This window comes from Bubalus bubalis, chromosome 2 (genome assembly GCF_019923935.1).
Source record: "Bubalus bubalis isolate 160015118507 breed Murrah chromosome 2, NDDB_SH_1, whole genome shotgun sequence".
In the NCBI taxonomy this organism is placed as follows: domain Eukaryota; kingdom Metazoa; phylum Chordata; class Mammalia; order Artiodactyla; family Bovidae; genus Bubalus; species Bubalus bubalis.
Genome location: NC_059158.1, coordinates 104,851,428 through 104,865,615, shown reverse-complemented (window position 1 = coordinate 104,865,615; position 14,188 = coordinate 104,851,428). Strand labels below are relative to the sequence as shown.

The 14,188-nt window shown below is 39.2% G+C and overlaps 1 protein-coding gene across 8 annotated transcripts in view; it reads right to left on the bottom strand.

Annotated features, from left to right (window-relative positions):
* Positions 1–14,188, bottom strand: part of GTDC1 (glycosyltransferase like domain containing 1) — a 453,460-nt gene that overhangs the window by 95,469 nt on the left and 343,803 nt on the right. For 7 of the 8 annotated variants that reach the window (XM_025276812.3, XM_025276818.3, XM_044935732.2 and 4 more), the window contains one exon: positions 1,238–1,570. The exons of the other annotated variant lie outside the window; for it this stretch is intronic. In XM_025276812.3, the coding sequence (XP_025132597.1) occupies positions 1,238–1,570 (333 nt within the window). The remainder of the gene's footprint in view (positions 1–1,237; positions 1,571–14,188) is intronic. 8 annotated transcript variants of the gene reach the window in all.

Here is a 14,188-nt window from a genome sequence, read left to right as displayed (position 1 = left end):
CCGATTTTCTCATAATAAATATTACTTCAGAGACAACCCAAGGTTAGTAGAACCAAAATAAATGCTTTTCAGGAGGGAGTCCATGAGATCTACTTTACCTTGAAACAGGTTAATCTCATCTAGATTCACTGCATTTGAAAATAATACAAAAGGACACTGAACAAGGTCACACTCTAAATAAAGCATGATTTAAAAATGAATGTTAACACTCCCTTAGAAAGGCTATGCTGGAAGTGTGAGGTTGAACAGACAAATTCAAAACCACATTCCCCATTAACTTTCAATCCCTAAATTTTACGTTCATACATTTAGAATCAAAGATGAAAAGCCCTTTAGGTACCAGATGCTGCAGATCAACAGGGAGAGCTTCTGGAGTTTTAATGTGCTGGAAGTCAAATCCCTGGCAAAGGCGCTTTGCCCGGCCGGTGTGGTGTGCTTATTACTTCACCTGTAAACAGTTGCTCTCAGAAAATCGGACCTAATGATCAGCCCAGCATCTCTGCAATAAAGAGACCATAATCTGTAGGGGAAGTGAACTCTAATCAGGCCACATGCAGATTAAACTAACTGGGAGGAATAAAAACTAGATTAAAATGTTTATGCCTAATACCAGAAGATTATCAGGACATTTTACCTCTTTAAATCCTAATTTATAGGAGCCAGGGTTAAGTTTATGAGTTTATATTTGGTGCGATTACACACTGCAGTTGATTTTCCTCTGTTTAGAAAAGAGTCTATCGGAAAGCATTTTCCTTAGCACAATGTAGAGGCTTTTGAGAGTAGGAAAACAGTTTTATGTGTACTGACATATTTTATGATAAGTGAAATAAAGGCATCTAGTTGAAACTGGACAAATTAGTAAATAATGGAAATTGGTTTTGTTTTAATGGTAATACTTTGTTAGCAATGTGGAGATATAAAACAGTGTTGTGGTAAGAATATATAAAAAACATGGAATCCTATTTTTACACTTTGAAACTTCTTGAACGAGGTTTGGTTTCCTAGAAGTACTGAGCTGCTATTGTTGAACAAGTCACTGCAAATCGCTGTACGTGATTCAAATTTAACCTAAGTACACAAGCATGACTATAAAGACACTGAGTGGGGCCACCTTGGCACCCCGTTGAAATTATCTTTTTCTAAAGCTATCAGGACAACAAACTACTAAGTCAATCATCAGAGTGTATTTTCTATTACCAGTTCAACAATTTACTAAATTGGTATGTCTTACACTTACCACCTGTGAGGCCAGACAATATGTAATGGTCTTTGCTGATCATCAGCTTCAGCCAAAATGTCACACCGATTTTGTTTATGTTCCCCATGATGTGTGCTTGAATCATCTGAGGAGTTCAATGTTTTCAAGTATGACGCCTGTCTTACTGAGCAACCCAGGCTTTCTTGTTGTGCAGCATCACAGGGTCCAGACGTTGAATCAAAACTCTTTAATAAATTCTCAGAACCTCTCAGCTCCTGTTGGAAACGAAGGGCCATGGATGGAGCATTGCCACAATTTTCTTTAAGGCTGAGTATCTTCTGTAAATGGGCTGCTTTGTGCTTGGGCATGAATCTATTACAAAAGGAAAATGCAGTATAGTTTTAGTGAAAATACTATTTAAAATTTGTTCTTTACTTTTCTGTAACAACATGATGATGGTGTATAAAAACTAAGGAAAAAAACTAAAGATATAACAAAAATTCTACAAAGAGTGCAAAAAAGCAGTAGTCATCATGAGAAAGTTCAAAAGTTTGAAATTAGATTAGACTGTCTTTGAACGGTTTCCAAAGAGTTTCTGTGGCTATAAAATATGCCTTGCACATATCATAAAAAATACCAGTAGAGCAACGGTTTAGCACTCTCTCTTTCCTTGTCTTTCTGGAGTTTTGTGTTTTCCAGTTATGATATGACCCAGTGTTTATTTTCAAGACAAATCTATTCATTAACCTACAAAAATGCTTGGAGCTTCCTTGATTAACACTGGGCATTTCTGCTCACATGACTCTTCTATACTCCTGGGTGCCTGTACACAATTTTTATTTAATTGACCTTGCTAATATTTCTTGAAGTATATTTTTTTATTACCATCTCACTCCTTTCTTCCCATAATACTTCACCACGCAGAGTTCAATGCCCGTTACTTATTGGCAGAAGCAACCACATAAAATGAAACCAAGGAATTCACCATGTACTGACGAGTAAACTGGTAGACAGGGAAACAGGCATGAGAACACTCAACTAACCAGTGGTAGAACACAGTGTATCAAGAATGGACATCCTAATTAATTCTGATTTGGGAATCAGTAAAGGCTTAAAGAGGGTTTTAGTTGACTGATTCTGAAAGACAGAGAAGGGGAAGTTCTGAACTGAGGGAGCCCTGCAATCAAAGGAAAAGGGTGTGAAAGAGAATGAACCCTTCCAGGATTAAGATGCAAGCCAAAGAGTCTGGGGCCAGCTCCTGGGGTCTAAGTTCTAGAGAGGCCGTCTGGGGCCAGACAACAAAGGTGTCCTTAGGGGCCCTAAGGCCCATCCAGAGACTTGGCGCCTTCCCTGGATGGAAGAGTACATGAAGAAATGGAAAGCACATGCATGTAAGGCCAGGTGAGGATGAAGAACCATAGAATCAGGGAAAGCAACGAGGAACATCTGGACGAACAGAAAGAAAGCTGAGAGTAACATCACACTACTGAAGTGAATTAAGAGCTCCTAAAGAATATGTAGAAAAACAACTAGGAGCTCTTAAAACTGTTAAAAAAAAAAAAAAAAAAAGAGGGTTTGTGTGTGTAAAACACTACAGAGATGCTATAGCACCAGAAACAACAGGGAGATTTCGGTTTTTTGTTTTTTTTGTTTTTTTTGTTTTTTAATTTAATTTTATTTTTAAACTTTACATAATTGTATTAGTTTTGCCAAATATCAAAATGAATCCGGTTTTGTTATGAAGTAGATCAGGGGTTTCCCAGGTGACTAAGTGGTAAAGAATCTGCCTGCCAATGCAGGAGATGCAAGAGACATAGATTTGATCCCTGGGTTGGAAGGATCCCCTTGAGAAGGAAATGACAACCCACTCCAATATTCTTTCTTGGGAAATGCCATGAACAGAGGAGCCTGGCAGGCTACAGTCCAAAGGGCTGCAAAGAGTCAGATGCAACTAAGTAACTAAACAACAACAACAACAACAAGGGAGTCAATTACTGGTTACTCCCAGGACAGTTCATGTTGAGGGCATGGTGGGGGAGGCAGAAACTAGATGCTGGTTAGGGAGTGAGCACAAAGGGAGAGAGGGGCAGATAGGAGGAGAGTGGGGAAGGCAAGGTCAAGTTCTCTTTAATGGGGCAGGTGTCCACAAGAGTATTCAATTGGGGGTACTTGCCCAGGGAAGGCGGAGAAGGCAATGGCACCCCACTCCAGTACTCTTGCCTGGAAAATCCCATGGGCAGAGGAGCCTGGTAGGCTGCAGTCCATGGGGTCACGAAGAGTCGGACATGACTGAGCGACTTCGCTTTCACTTTTCACTTTCACTTTACTCTTTCATGCATTGGAGAAGGAAATGGCAACCCACTCCAGTGTTCTTGCCAGGAGAATCCCAGGGACGGGTTAGCCTCGCACAGAGTCGGACACGACTGAAGCGACTTAGCAGCAGCAGCAGCAGCAGCAGCAGCCCAAGGAAGGGAGCAGGATCCCAAGGAAACAGAAAAGTCTAACAAGATGGAAGTAGAAAAAGAACATAAGCTGTGATATTGGCAGGCAGCTTGCTGTGGAGGGGAAGGAGGACCTTATTCAAGAGAATGTACTGAACTTTCTTACAAAGTTGAGAGGGAAGAAGAGAAAAACAGTGTTGATAAAAAAGCAGTTTCAGATGGCAAGTGCAGAATCTAATGCATCCCCAGAGAGTTGGATAAGACTATCTATCTCAAGTGAGGTGAGGAGAGGCAGAGTTAGAGCTTAACTGAGCTGAGGGGTCAGAGTGTCACTGTGGAGCGGCGAAGGGCCATCACTGGTTCTGAAAGTGAGGGAGCATGAACAACACCCAGAACAGTGGCGGTTCTGCTGCGACCTGGAAATCCAGTCTGGCTGTAGTATGCTGTGTTCATCCCAAAAGCTTGTGCTTGTTTCCTAAGGTCTTTCGGGAAAAATCGCCTAAATATATATATAATCCACCTACCTGCCCACCACCCATGCACTGTCATAAGCAGATGAAGCAGATATTGCATAGAGACAGATAAAACTCAAAGAATGGGGCTAACCCCCTCGGTATGCTCCAATAAAATACTACATTAATTCTTGATTTAAAATGAAAGAGATGGGAAAAGAATCTAATGTATGCATATATATGCACACACACATATATACACACGTATTTAAAACTCAGTCAAAACAACTGTCAACACAACTCACTTTGCTGTGCACCTGAAAATAACACAGCATTGTAAGTTAACTACATTTTAATTTTTAAAAAGACTTTTGAATAGCTCATTTAGATTATCAGGTTAAGAAAATTTCTTGAATTATAATGAATGTTGTACTAATTTTTTTTCATCTATCTGCTGATCTCTAAAAACTCAGTGGTCACAACCTCAGTTTTATTAGGTTTTATAATGCTTTAATGAAAAATGAGAGCATTATTGTTTTAAAAAATAGAAAGAAACTTGGGCATATACAGATTAGAGTTTCAGATCTCATAGATCCAAATATCAAAAAGGGAAGTAACCAACTTTCTTACTGAAATAAATTCAAAATACTGAGGAGATTGTAAGGAAGTAAAAATCAATAGGAAAGTTTCCACTGAGCACCACAAAAGGAAAAAAAAAAATGACTGTGACAATGTCCCCAACTTCTCCTAAACAAATGGAACAAATGGTAAGAGAAAGAACATAGGTACATACGTGGAAAACAACAATAAAGCAAGTGGAGTAACCTATTTGTTTATGTCAGATAAAGAGCACCAGGCAAGCTTATAAAGGATTTTAAGAGAATTACAAACTTGGTACACAAAGAATTCACAATTAAAAAAAAATCAATGGGGATTGAAACAACATATCTTCATTTTAGAAAACAGTATCATAAAAAAAAAAAAAAAAAAAAAACAAAAACAAACAAACAAAAAAAAAAGAAAACAGTATCATGACCCATCTTGTTAAAAAAAATCTATTTACATTGGCCAGCATGTGAGCAAAATTGAAAATTAAGAGAGATGGGAGATTGGCTACAGGGTTGTAAACAATGGGAATCGGTAACTGACAAGGAATTTAGCTGTGGGCAAGGTGCTAGGCTTGCTTTTATTCAACATGTTTCCTAAAGGTTCTCAAGGAAGAACAGAATCCCACCTTAACGTAGGTTGTGAATGACTAACTTGATAGGTGGTGGTGAATAAGGACATGGGAAGATGTGGAATATCAGTATGGACAGAAATCCAAAACTCAGCTTATTAACATTATGAAACTGACAAAATAAAAATGAACCTGAATGCAGTAGGACACACTGAAAAGACTATTTGGATTTCCTGGATTTGACCAGATGAGTCTGTGTGCTGACTGCACCAGCAAACCGATGCTGCTAAGTTATGGAACCTGATCTACAGCAAAGGGAGAGACCAAGTCTGTGGGTGCAGAAATACTGTGCAAAGCTGATTTCATCAGAGGCACCTGATAACTGTATATGTCTGAAAATTAGAGAGTTTTTAGAAGAGCAATAATAATGATTAAGGCAATGGGAGAGTTGATTTATGAGGACAGATTAAAGGAGCTAAATATGAATAGCCTGGTTAAGTGACAACTAGAGGGGTACATAATAAGAGTCTCCAAGGAAAGAGCGTAATTATTTATCTGGATACAGCGGGGTATAACTAGGAGTAATGAGATGAAATTAAGAATGGGAAAATTTAAGCTGAATTTCAAGAAAAAGTCCCTGATGGTGTAAATTATTAGCTCATGGAATAAATTCCCTATGGAAATGCTATAGCTGGGGAAACTTCATAATAAAACTGGACAAAATACCAATAAATAATATAAGTAATAATCCAGTACTTGAAAGAAGGTGGTTACATGTATGCTTTCCTCATTGACTATATCTTCTCATATTTTTCTTTAATAATCTATTTAGAGTGATTGTTACCCAAAGAAGTATTTAGACAATTGTCTAAATCTGAAAGGGAATATGTCCTTTAGGTGAGTGAGGCTAAAATTGTTTTAGTTTTCATATACTCTGCAGCAGTAAGCAGAAATAATTTTTTACTACTTTGTTTTAGCAGAGCTGGTCTTGAAGCAAGCTGGACAAACATATTACTGTTTCTAAAAAATAAAACAAAACAATCCTCATCTACCATCCCACACAGTCTATTCTGATTCTCTGTGCCATGAAGCTCATATTTTTAGACATGTTTAATATAAACAATTTATTGCCATAATAGAAATCAAAAAACTTTATTTCAGCTTTTCTAAATGTAGCTCTATGGTCAATTACTTCACATCAATACCAAGATCAAATAGGCATAATACTAACAAGCAGTTTGCTTAATAATAGTCACCACACTAATTAACCCATCCAGAATGTTCTTAATCAGATGCTATTTGTAATGTACAGTTTAAGAGAAAGCTGGCAATAAATGGTTCTATGCTAAAAAAGAAAATAATACCTTACTGATGGGGTGATACTGGCTTTTTTATAGAAGTGGATGGAATGTTTGTACTATCCTGGCGGGAACTTAATGAAGTAACTATGCAAATAGCAACATGTCTGAACACTTCCTTTCTTCTCCCCAGCTCCAACTCTGGTGGAGGTGCTAATGAGAAGAGGAGAGGTACTGAGGTAAGAAGGGAAGAGGAGAAAGGAAAGAAGAAAACCAGGGAGCTGCCTTCTACAGCATATGCCAGGTTTGCCATTTTATCATCCCCCTGATTTTTCACAAAGTCTTTATTGAATTTTTTACAATATTGTTTTATGTCTTGGCTTTTTTTGGCTGCGAGGCATGTGGGATCTTAGCTCCCCAACTAGGGATCAAACTTGCACCCCGTACCTTAGAAAGTGAAGCCATAACTACTGGACCTCCAGGAAAATTCCCCACTCACCTCCAATTTTTCTTAAAGAAACGTTCCGTTCAGTTCAGTTTAGTTGCTCAGTCGTGTCTGACTCTTTGCGACCCCATGGACTGCAGCATGCCAGGCCTCTCTGTCCATCACCAACTGCGGAGTCTACCCAAACCCATGTCCATTGAGTCAGTGATGCCATCCAACCATCTCATCCTCTGTCGTCCCCTTCTCCTCCTGCCTTCAATCTTGCCCAGCATCAGGGTCTTTTCAAATGAGTCAGCTCTTCACATCAGGTGGCCAAAGTATTAGAGTTTGAGCTTCAACATCAGTCCTTCCATTGAACACCCACAAATGATCTTTAGGATGGACTGGTTGGATCTCCTTGCAGTCCAAGGGACTCTCAAGAGTCTTCTCCAACACCACAGTTCAAAAGCATCAATTATTCAGTGCTCAGCTTTCTTTATAGTCCAACACTCATATTCATACATGAGTACTGGAAAAATCATAGCCTTGACTAGACAGACCTTTGTTGACAAAGCAATGTCTCTGCTTTTTAATATGCTGTCTAGGTTACTGCCCACCTAACTCAGAGAATGTCCTTCCTCTTTCCAAATCTCTCAGAAGACCTACTCAACTTTTTTTTTTTTTTAAACTTTTAGAAAGATTCTGATTACTGCAGTTGTTTCCAATCTGTTATTAGCTATGGGACCCCACCCCCAACTTTTTTCCAACCAATAGCGAATCTTTGAAACAGAAGTTGCTGCTGCTGCTGCTGCTAAGTCGCATCAGTCGTGTCCGACCCTGTGCGACCCCATAGATGGAAGCCCACCAGGCTCCTCTGTCCCTGGGATTCTCCAGGCAAGAACACTGGAGTGGGTTGCCATTTCCTTCTCCAATGCATGAAAGTGAAAAGTGAAAGTGAAGTCGCTCAGTCGTGTCTGACTCTTAGCGACCCCATGGACTGTAGCCTACCAGGCTCCTCCGTCCATGGGATTTCCCAGGCAAGAGTACTGGAGTGGGGTGCCATTGCCTTCTCTGAAACAGAAGTAGAGCCTCCTTTTTGCTGCCTATCCTTCCCAACTTCTGTCCCCCAGTTTAGGTCTCGAGGCACTAACAAAAAACCCAATATTGTGTTGAGGGATGTTTAAAGACATAGTTGGAATAAGTACTTTGGCTACCTCATGCGAAGAGTTGACTCACTGGAAAAGACTCTGATGCTGGGAGGGATTGGGGGCAGGAGGAGAAAGGGACGACAGAGGATGAGATGGCTGGATGGCATCACTGACTTGATGGACGTGAGTCTGGGTGAACTCCAGGAGTTGGTGATGGACAGGGAGGTCTGGTGTGCTGCGATTCATGGGGTCGCAAAGAGTCGGACACGACTGAGCGACTGAACTGAACTGAACTGAGACCTAAATTTGATTGTTTCCTTGTACCACCTACAACCAAACATACGAACCTAGCACTGGACCTGTAGGAATGGCCAAATGTGTTATTCAGGTTAGTCTTAAAACATAAGATTTGAGAGGACCTGGTGGTGCAGAGGTTAAAGCATCTGCCTGCAATGTGGGAGACCTGGGTTCGATCCCTGGGTCAGGAAGATCCCCTGGAGAAGGAAATGGCAACACACTCCAGTATTCTTGCCTGGAGAATCCCATGGGTGGAGGAGTTTGGTGGGCTACAATACAGTCCACGGGTTGCAAAGAGTCGGACACGACTGAGCGACTTCACTTTCACTTTCTAAGTTGATGCTAGATTAAGGGTAAGCAAAGGAAATGCTCTAGGCTCTTTAGCTAATTTCTGCTGAAGTTGAGAAGCTAGTGTATGTTTAGCTGACTAACAGAGATAATTGGGGAGAAGGTGATAAAATGAAGCAAGTCAAGTCAAGTGAGGACATTAAGACTGATTCTGTGTTGCTGAAGAGCATGCCATGGCAGAAAAGTATGTCATGTGGACTATATTGTTTACAAATGTCTTTTTGAGAGATTTCAATAAAAAGTACTCACTACATAAGTTCAACTTATAGAATCTCATAAATTAATACCCACAGATAAGAGTCCACAAGACAGATGATTAAGTCACGCTTCTCAAAGCAAATCTAGAAAATAGCATGTGAGAAAAAAAATGATGCAAATGAGTGAATGATTAAATAAACAGAGAGATAGCATAACTGATCAACGATTATTCCAAATACGAGGTAATGAAGAAAGAGGAGAGCCTTAGCAACTGGAATAAGGAAACTGGCAGGCCTGTGGGGCAGACAAGGGGAAAGGATAATGAAGAAGCCCAGCATGTGTCCATGTAGCTCAAGTTGGGTGAGAGAGAGCGCTGTGGCCACCTCTCTAGGCTAAAGTCTCATAAGGTATGATGTGTTCATCACGAGTTTCATGGGAACATGTGTATTACCCTAGAGAAGGGTTTGTGAGAGATCAAGTTTAGCATATGCTGGGTTAAATAAAGTTAGACATTTCTTTACTACAGAACTTCCCAAAGCACATACTAGTATGTACAGTAAATATGTTGATTCATTCATTCATTCTTTTCATTCAATAAATATTCATTTAATATCTATTATGTTATAGAAATACTATATTTACTGTTTCCCAAACTTAGCACTCAATGAAACAAGAACAATCCCCCACTGCACACACACAAAGAAGCACCTTAAGAATTAACAGTCAATAAAAGATACCCTGGGAAATAGTTCTTGAGACCCTAGGTGGTACATAGCTTGAGTCAAAAAGCATGGGAAACCAGATGCGTGATGGCATATTTTATATAGTAGGGATGGCAGAAGGAGGGGGAAAATTCATTTCTGCTCCAAATGGTGAAACTGAGCCCAAAAGCCATACACCAAGGCCACACATCAATAGAGAAAAGGAAGTCTGAAGATACCCAGGAAAACTTGTGAAAAAAGTAACAGAAAAAGACATGGTTCAAGGCTAATATGGATGACAGCAGAAAAAAAATATATCGCTTGATTTTATCACAGCAATTTCTGTGGATTCCTGGATAGGAACCATAATTGAGACTTGAAGAGAAAGGAAACAGCAATCAAAAATAATTTTTCCAAAACCAACTGGGAAGACAAATCCAGGCACTTCAGTGATTGGGTGATTTATAACAAAAGTTGATGGGTGATTTATCACAGAAACTATTCACTGTTTCCAAACAATGTGTTGGAAATTAATTACAAAATTAACATTTTTAGAATTTAGCCACATAAGCAAATATCAAAGATAATTAAAAAATCATGTTGCCCACATGTATCCAATATATCACTTATATGGTAAGCAGATTTATATAAACCTATAAAATATAAAAGTAAAGATCTTAATCTTGCATTCTCATGTGTACACGCACACCCCCTATACTTTTTGCCACCCTATCTTCACTAAATAAAGGAATCACAAACAAGGAAGTCTATCATAATTAAAACTAGATGTTTGAAGACCACAACATTAAACAAAAAGATTTGTGTTTGGTGGTTGGTTGTAGGATGGCTGCTCTTCTTTACTGGAGATGGCTAAAGGGCTAATATTCATAAAATAGATGGCACATGTCGACGAAGGCAGTTTCAACAAGAAACTCCTGGCAGAACATAATTTGAACAAATTTGAATCACACATGAGTCAGTCACAATCCACATGCACATAGCATAAATGCTTTGGGGGAACAGCCATCCAACACCACCATGGCTGTTTAGGCCAGGTCATTTATTTTTTTGATTTTGAATTTATTTTTATTTATTTATTTGGATGTGCCTGGTCTTAGTGGCAGCACTCGGGGTCTTTGATCTTCATTGAGGCATGTGGGATCTAGTTCCCTGATCAGGGATGGAACCTGCGCCCCCTGCATTGTAAGCGTGGAGTCTTAGCCACTGGACCATCAGGGAAGTCCCTGGGCCGTGTCATTTAGATGCTCAAGTTCTGTGCCTGAACCAAATTTCAACTCCCATGGTGCAAAATTTCAAAGCCAACATGGAACACTGACATCAATCTGAAAGGATACTGAGCAAGAGTGTCTTGCTTGGACTACGAAGAATCTGTTTTCTGACAAGATAGGAAAACACAATCCATAGAAACCAACCTCAGTTAAAATTAACAAGCAAACTCTACTTGTTAGTCTGAGAAATGCAAGCTGAAACTGAAAGCATATTTATGGTTATCAGACTGGCCTCATTATCCGTGTATGGTCCCGGATATGACACATTTAGTCAAGACAGCATCTTCTCTTGAAGGCTGCCAAAAAGAGAAGTTTCAGCTTCCTCTGTTGTTTAAGGTCCATCATTTTCTGATGTCTGTCCTTTAGATAGTTGGCATATATGAATATCATAAAGAAAAGACAGTTCTGTTCCCATGAGTCTATTTCTTTTATACTTTTTTTTAACCAGCATTTCTAAGAATCATTTCTGAAAATCTAATCCATTCCCTTTACCTTATTTATACCATTAATTTACATGGCTTCTTCTGGCAACACAGTTTATGTAATTAGTATTAATTAACTTAAATAATTATGCCTCAACTCCTCATTCTCTTATTTAAAAATTCTTATTAGAGTATAGTTTATTTACAATGTTGTGTTCATTTCAAGTATACAGAGAAGTGAATCAGTTACACATACACATATATTCACTCATTTTTAGATTCTTTTCCCATATAGGTCACCACAGAATATTAAGTAGAGTTTCTTGTGCTATACAGTAGGTCCTTGTTAGTTATCTGTTTTATATATAGTAGTGTGTATATGTCAGTTCAGTTCAATCGCTCAGTCGTGTCTGACTCTTTGCAACCCCATGAACTGCAGCACAACAGGCCTCCCTGTCCATCACCAACTCCCGGAGTTTATTCAACTCATATCCATTGAGTAGGTGATACCATCCAACCATCTCATCCTCTGTCATCCCCTTCTCCTCCTGCCTCCAATCTTTCCCAGCATCAGGGTCTTTTCAAATGAGTCAGTTCTTCACATCAGGTGGCCACAGTATTGGAGTTTCAGCTTCAACATCAGTCCTTCCAATGAATATTCAGGACTGACCTCCTTTAGGAAATATCTATGTGTATATGTCAATCTCTCTTAATTCCAAAGCATTTTGGATTGTATACATTGATAATATAACTGCCTACTGGTATGAACAGGTTTTTTTTAATGCAATTTTATAAAATCTCTTTATGACATACTCTTCCCATACTGAAAACTTAAGGTCCTTATCAATGTGTGAGATTAGGAAAAGCTATCCTGCATGTTGCCACAACCCATGTTTATCAAATCCAGAGCCATCCTTGTGAACATATGCATACTTACTTTTCATGACTCATGTTCCTCACCAAAAAGTGCAAAGAACAACAAAACCCTCTAATTAACACCAGGTTTACTGTAGTAATCCAACACAGTTAACAAAGTTGTAGGCTAAACTGCAGACGGTGCACCTTTATTTTCCTATCTCTTCTTTAATCGTGCTCCACCCACTGGTGGTTAACTCCCTAAGATCTTAATACTACTTTCCAACTACCCAGGTCCTCCCCTCCTCCTTTTACCATGCATCCCTTTGCAGCCTATCCTGGAACTAAGTCCCACTTTGGATCTACCCTGAATCCTGCTGTGCTCTTCACTCTTGGTCTTCTGGAAACTAACCTTAAATTCCCACAATGTATTAATCACCTTCCCTGCTCAATACATTACACCTTACACCTTACACCTTTGCAATACCTTAGCTGAAGGGAACTAATTACAAATGGGATGATTTTAGGTACCACAGTAAGCCTATGAGAAAGATTCTTTTGGGAGGACAGGTGGAGAAATCTCTGTGAAGCACCTTAAAGTAAGTCCATTCAAGCAATGGGTATGTTGAAGAGGGGAGAACTCAGGTGGTATTGGTACAAAGGACTGCATTGGCATTTCCTATATCTGTGAATTTATACAAATCACGTAATGTCTCTGAACCTCAATTTTCTAATCTTGAAATGGGATAACACATGGTTTTGCAAATTTCTTGAGAAATTTAAAGGAGAGTTAGTATTAATGTGTAGATGAGCTAAGTAAGTCAAAGTTCCGCTTTCTTTGCACTTTATGTAACATCCATACTTAGGGAGTTATTCCTAAGGCCATCTTCGGTAACACTGGGTTTTCCCAGTTAGGAAATGAGTCACTGTGTTGAATCAGCTAGCAAATATTAATTCGACAAATATCTGAGCTCCTTGTATGAGCAAGAGGTTGTGTCTATATTTACAAAGCTTTTACAGCATACATAGTGATATTTGATACTTATTTTGGTCTCTCAGCCACAGAGATTGAAAACTATCCATATTATCCTTAAACTAAATTGTATTTACTGATTCCACAACTAAAATGATGTAAACATAACAATTTGCTCATCATTTGTTTCATTAATAACTCAGAAGTGAAGTTTTAAAAGCATCTATTCATTCACCCCACTTAATTTAATGATGGTATAAAAAATGAGTTCCCAAATGTGAATATGAAGTAATTTTTTTCAAGGAAGAGGAAGAGGCTGTTCTACATAGACCCAGCAAGTTGCTTTGTATGGATTAACCTTGTTAGCCAGTACATGTTCACATTACTCTGGGAATCCATATCTTCTACAGCATCAATAAGCATTGAAGGAAAACTCTAAAAATGATCTCTAATTATGTTTCCTATTCCACAGATTTTTTTGGAAGCCATTATTTGGAAGTTGAAAGCAAGACAGTAAAATGTGCTCATATTGAACAAAGGATCAATTCCTTCTTTCCAGGCAAAATAAGAATTCCTTTATGGCAGTTTCCAACTGGAGAGTTTCCATTACAACACAGTATCATTTCATGGGTGCTATGGACTGAAATGTGTTCCCTTAAAATTCACATGCTGAAGACCTAACTGTGAATGTGACTAAGTTTGGAGATAGAGTCTTTAGGAGGTGCATGTGTGCATGCTAAGTTCCTTCAGTCGTGTCCAACTCTTCGTAACCCCATGAACTGTAGCCTGCCAGGCTCCTCTGTCCATGGGATTCTCCAGGCAAGAATACTGAAGTGGGTTGCCATGCCCTCCTCCAGGGGATCTTCCCAAGCCAGGGGTCGAACCTGTGCCTCTTGTGGCTTCTGCATTACAGGTGCATTCTTTACCACTGAGGCATCGCAGAAGCCCCTCTTTAGGAGGCAAGAAA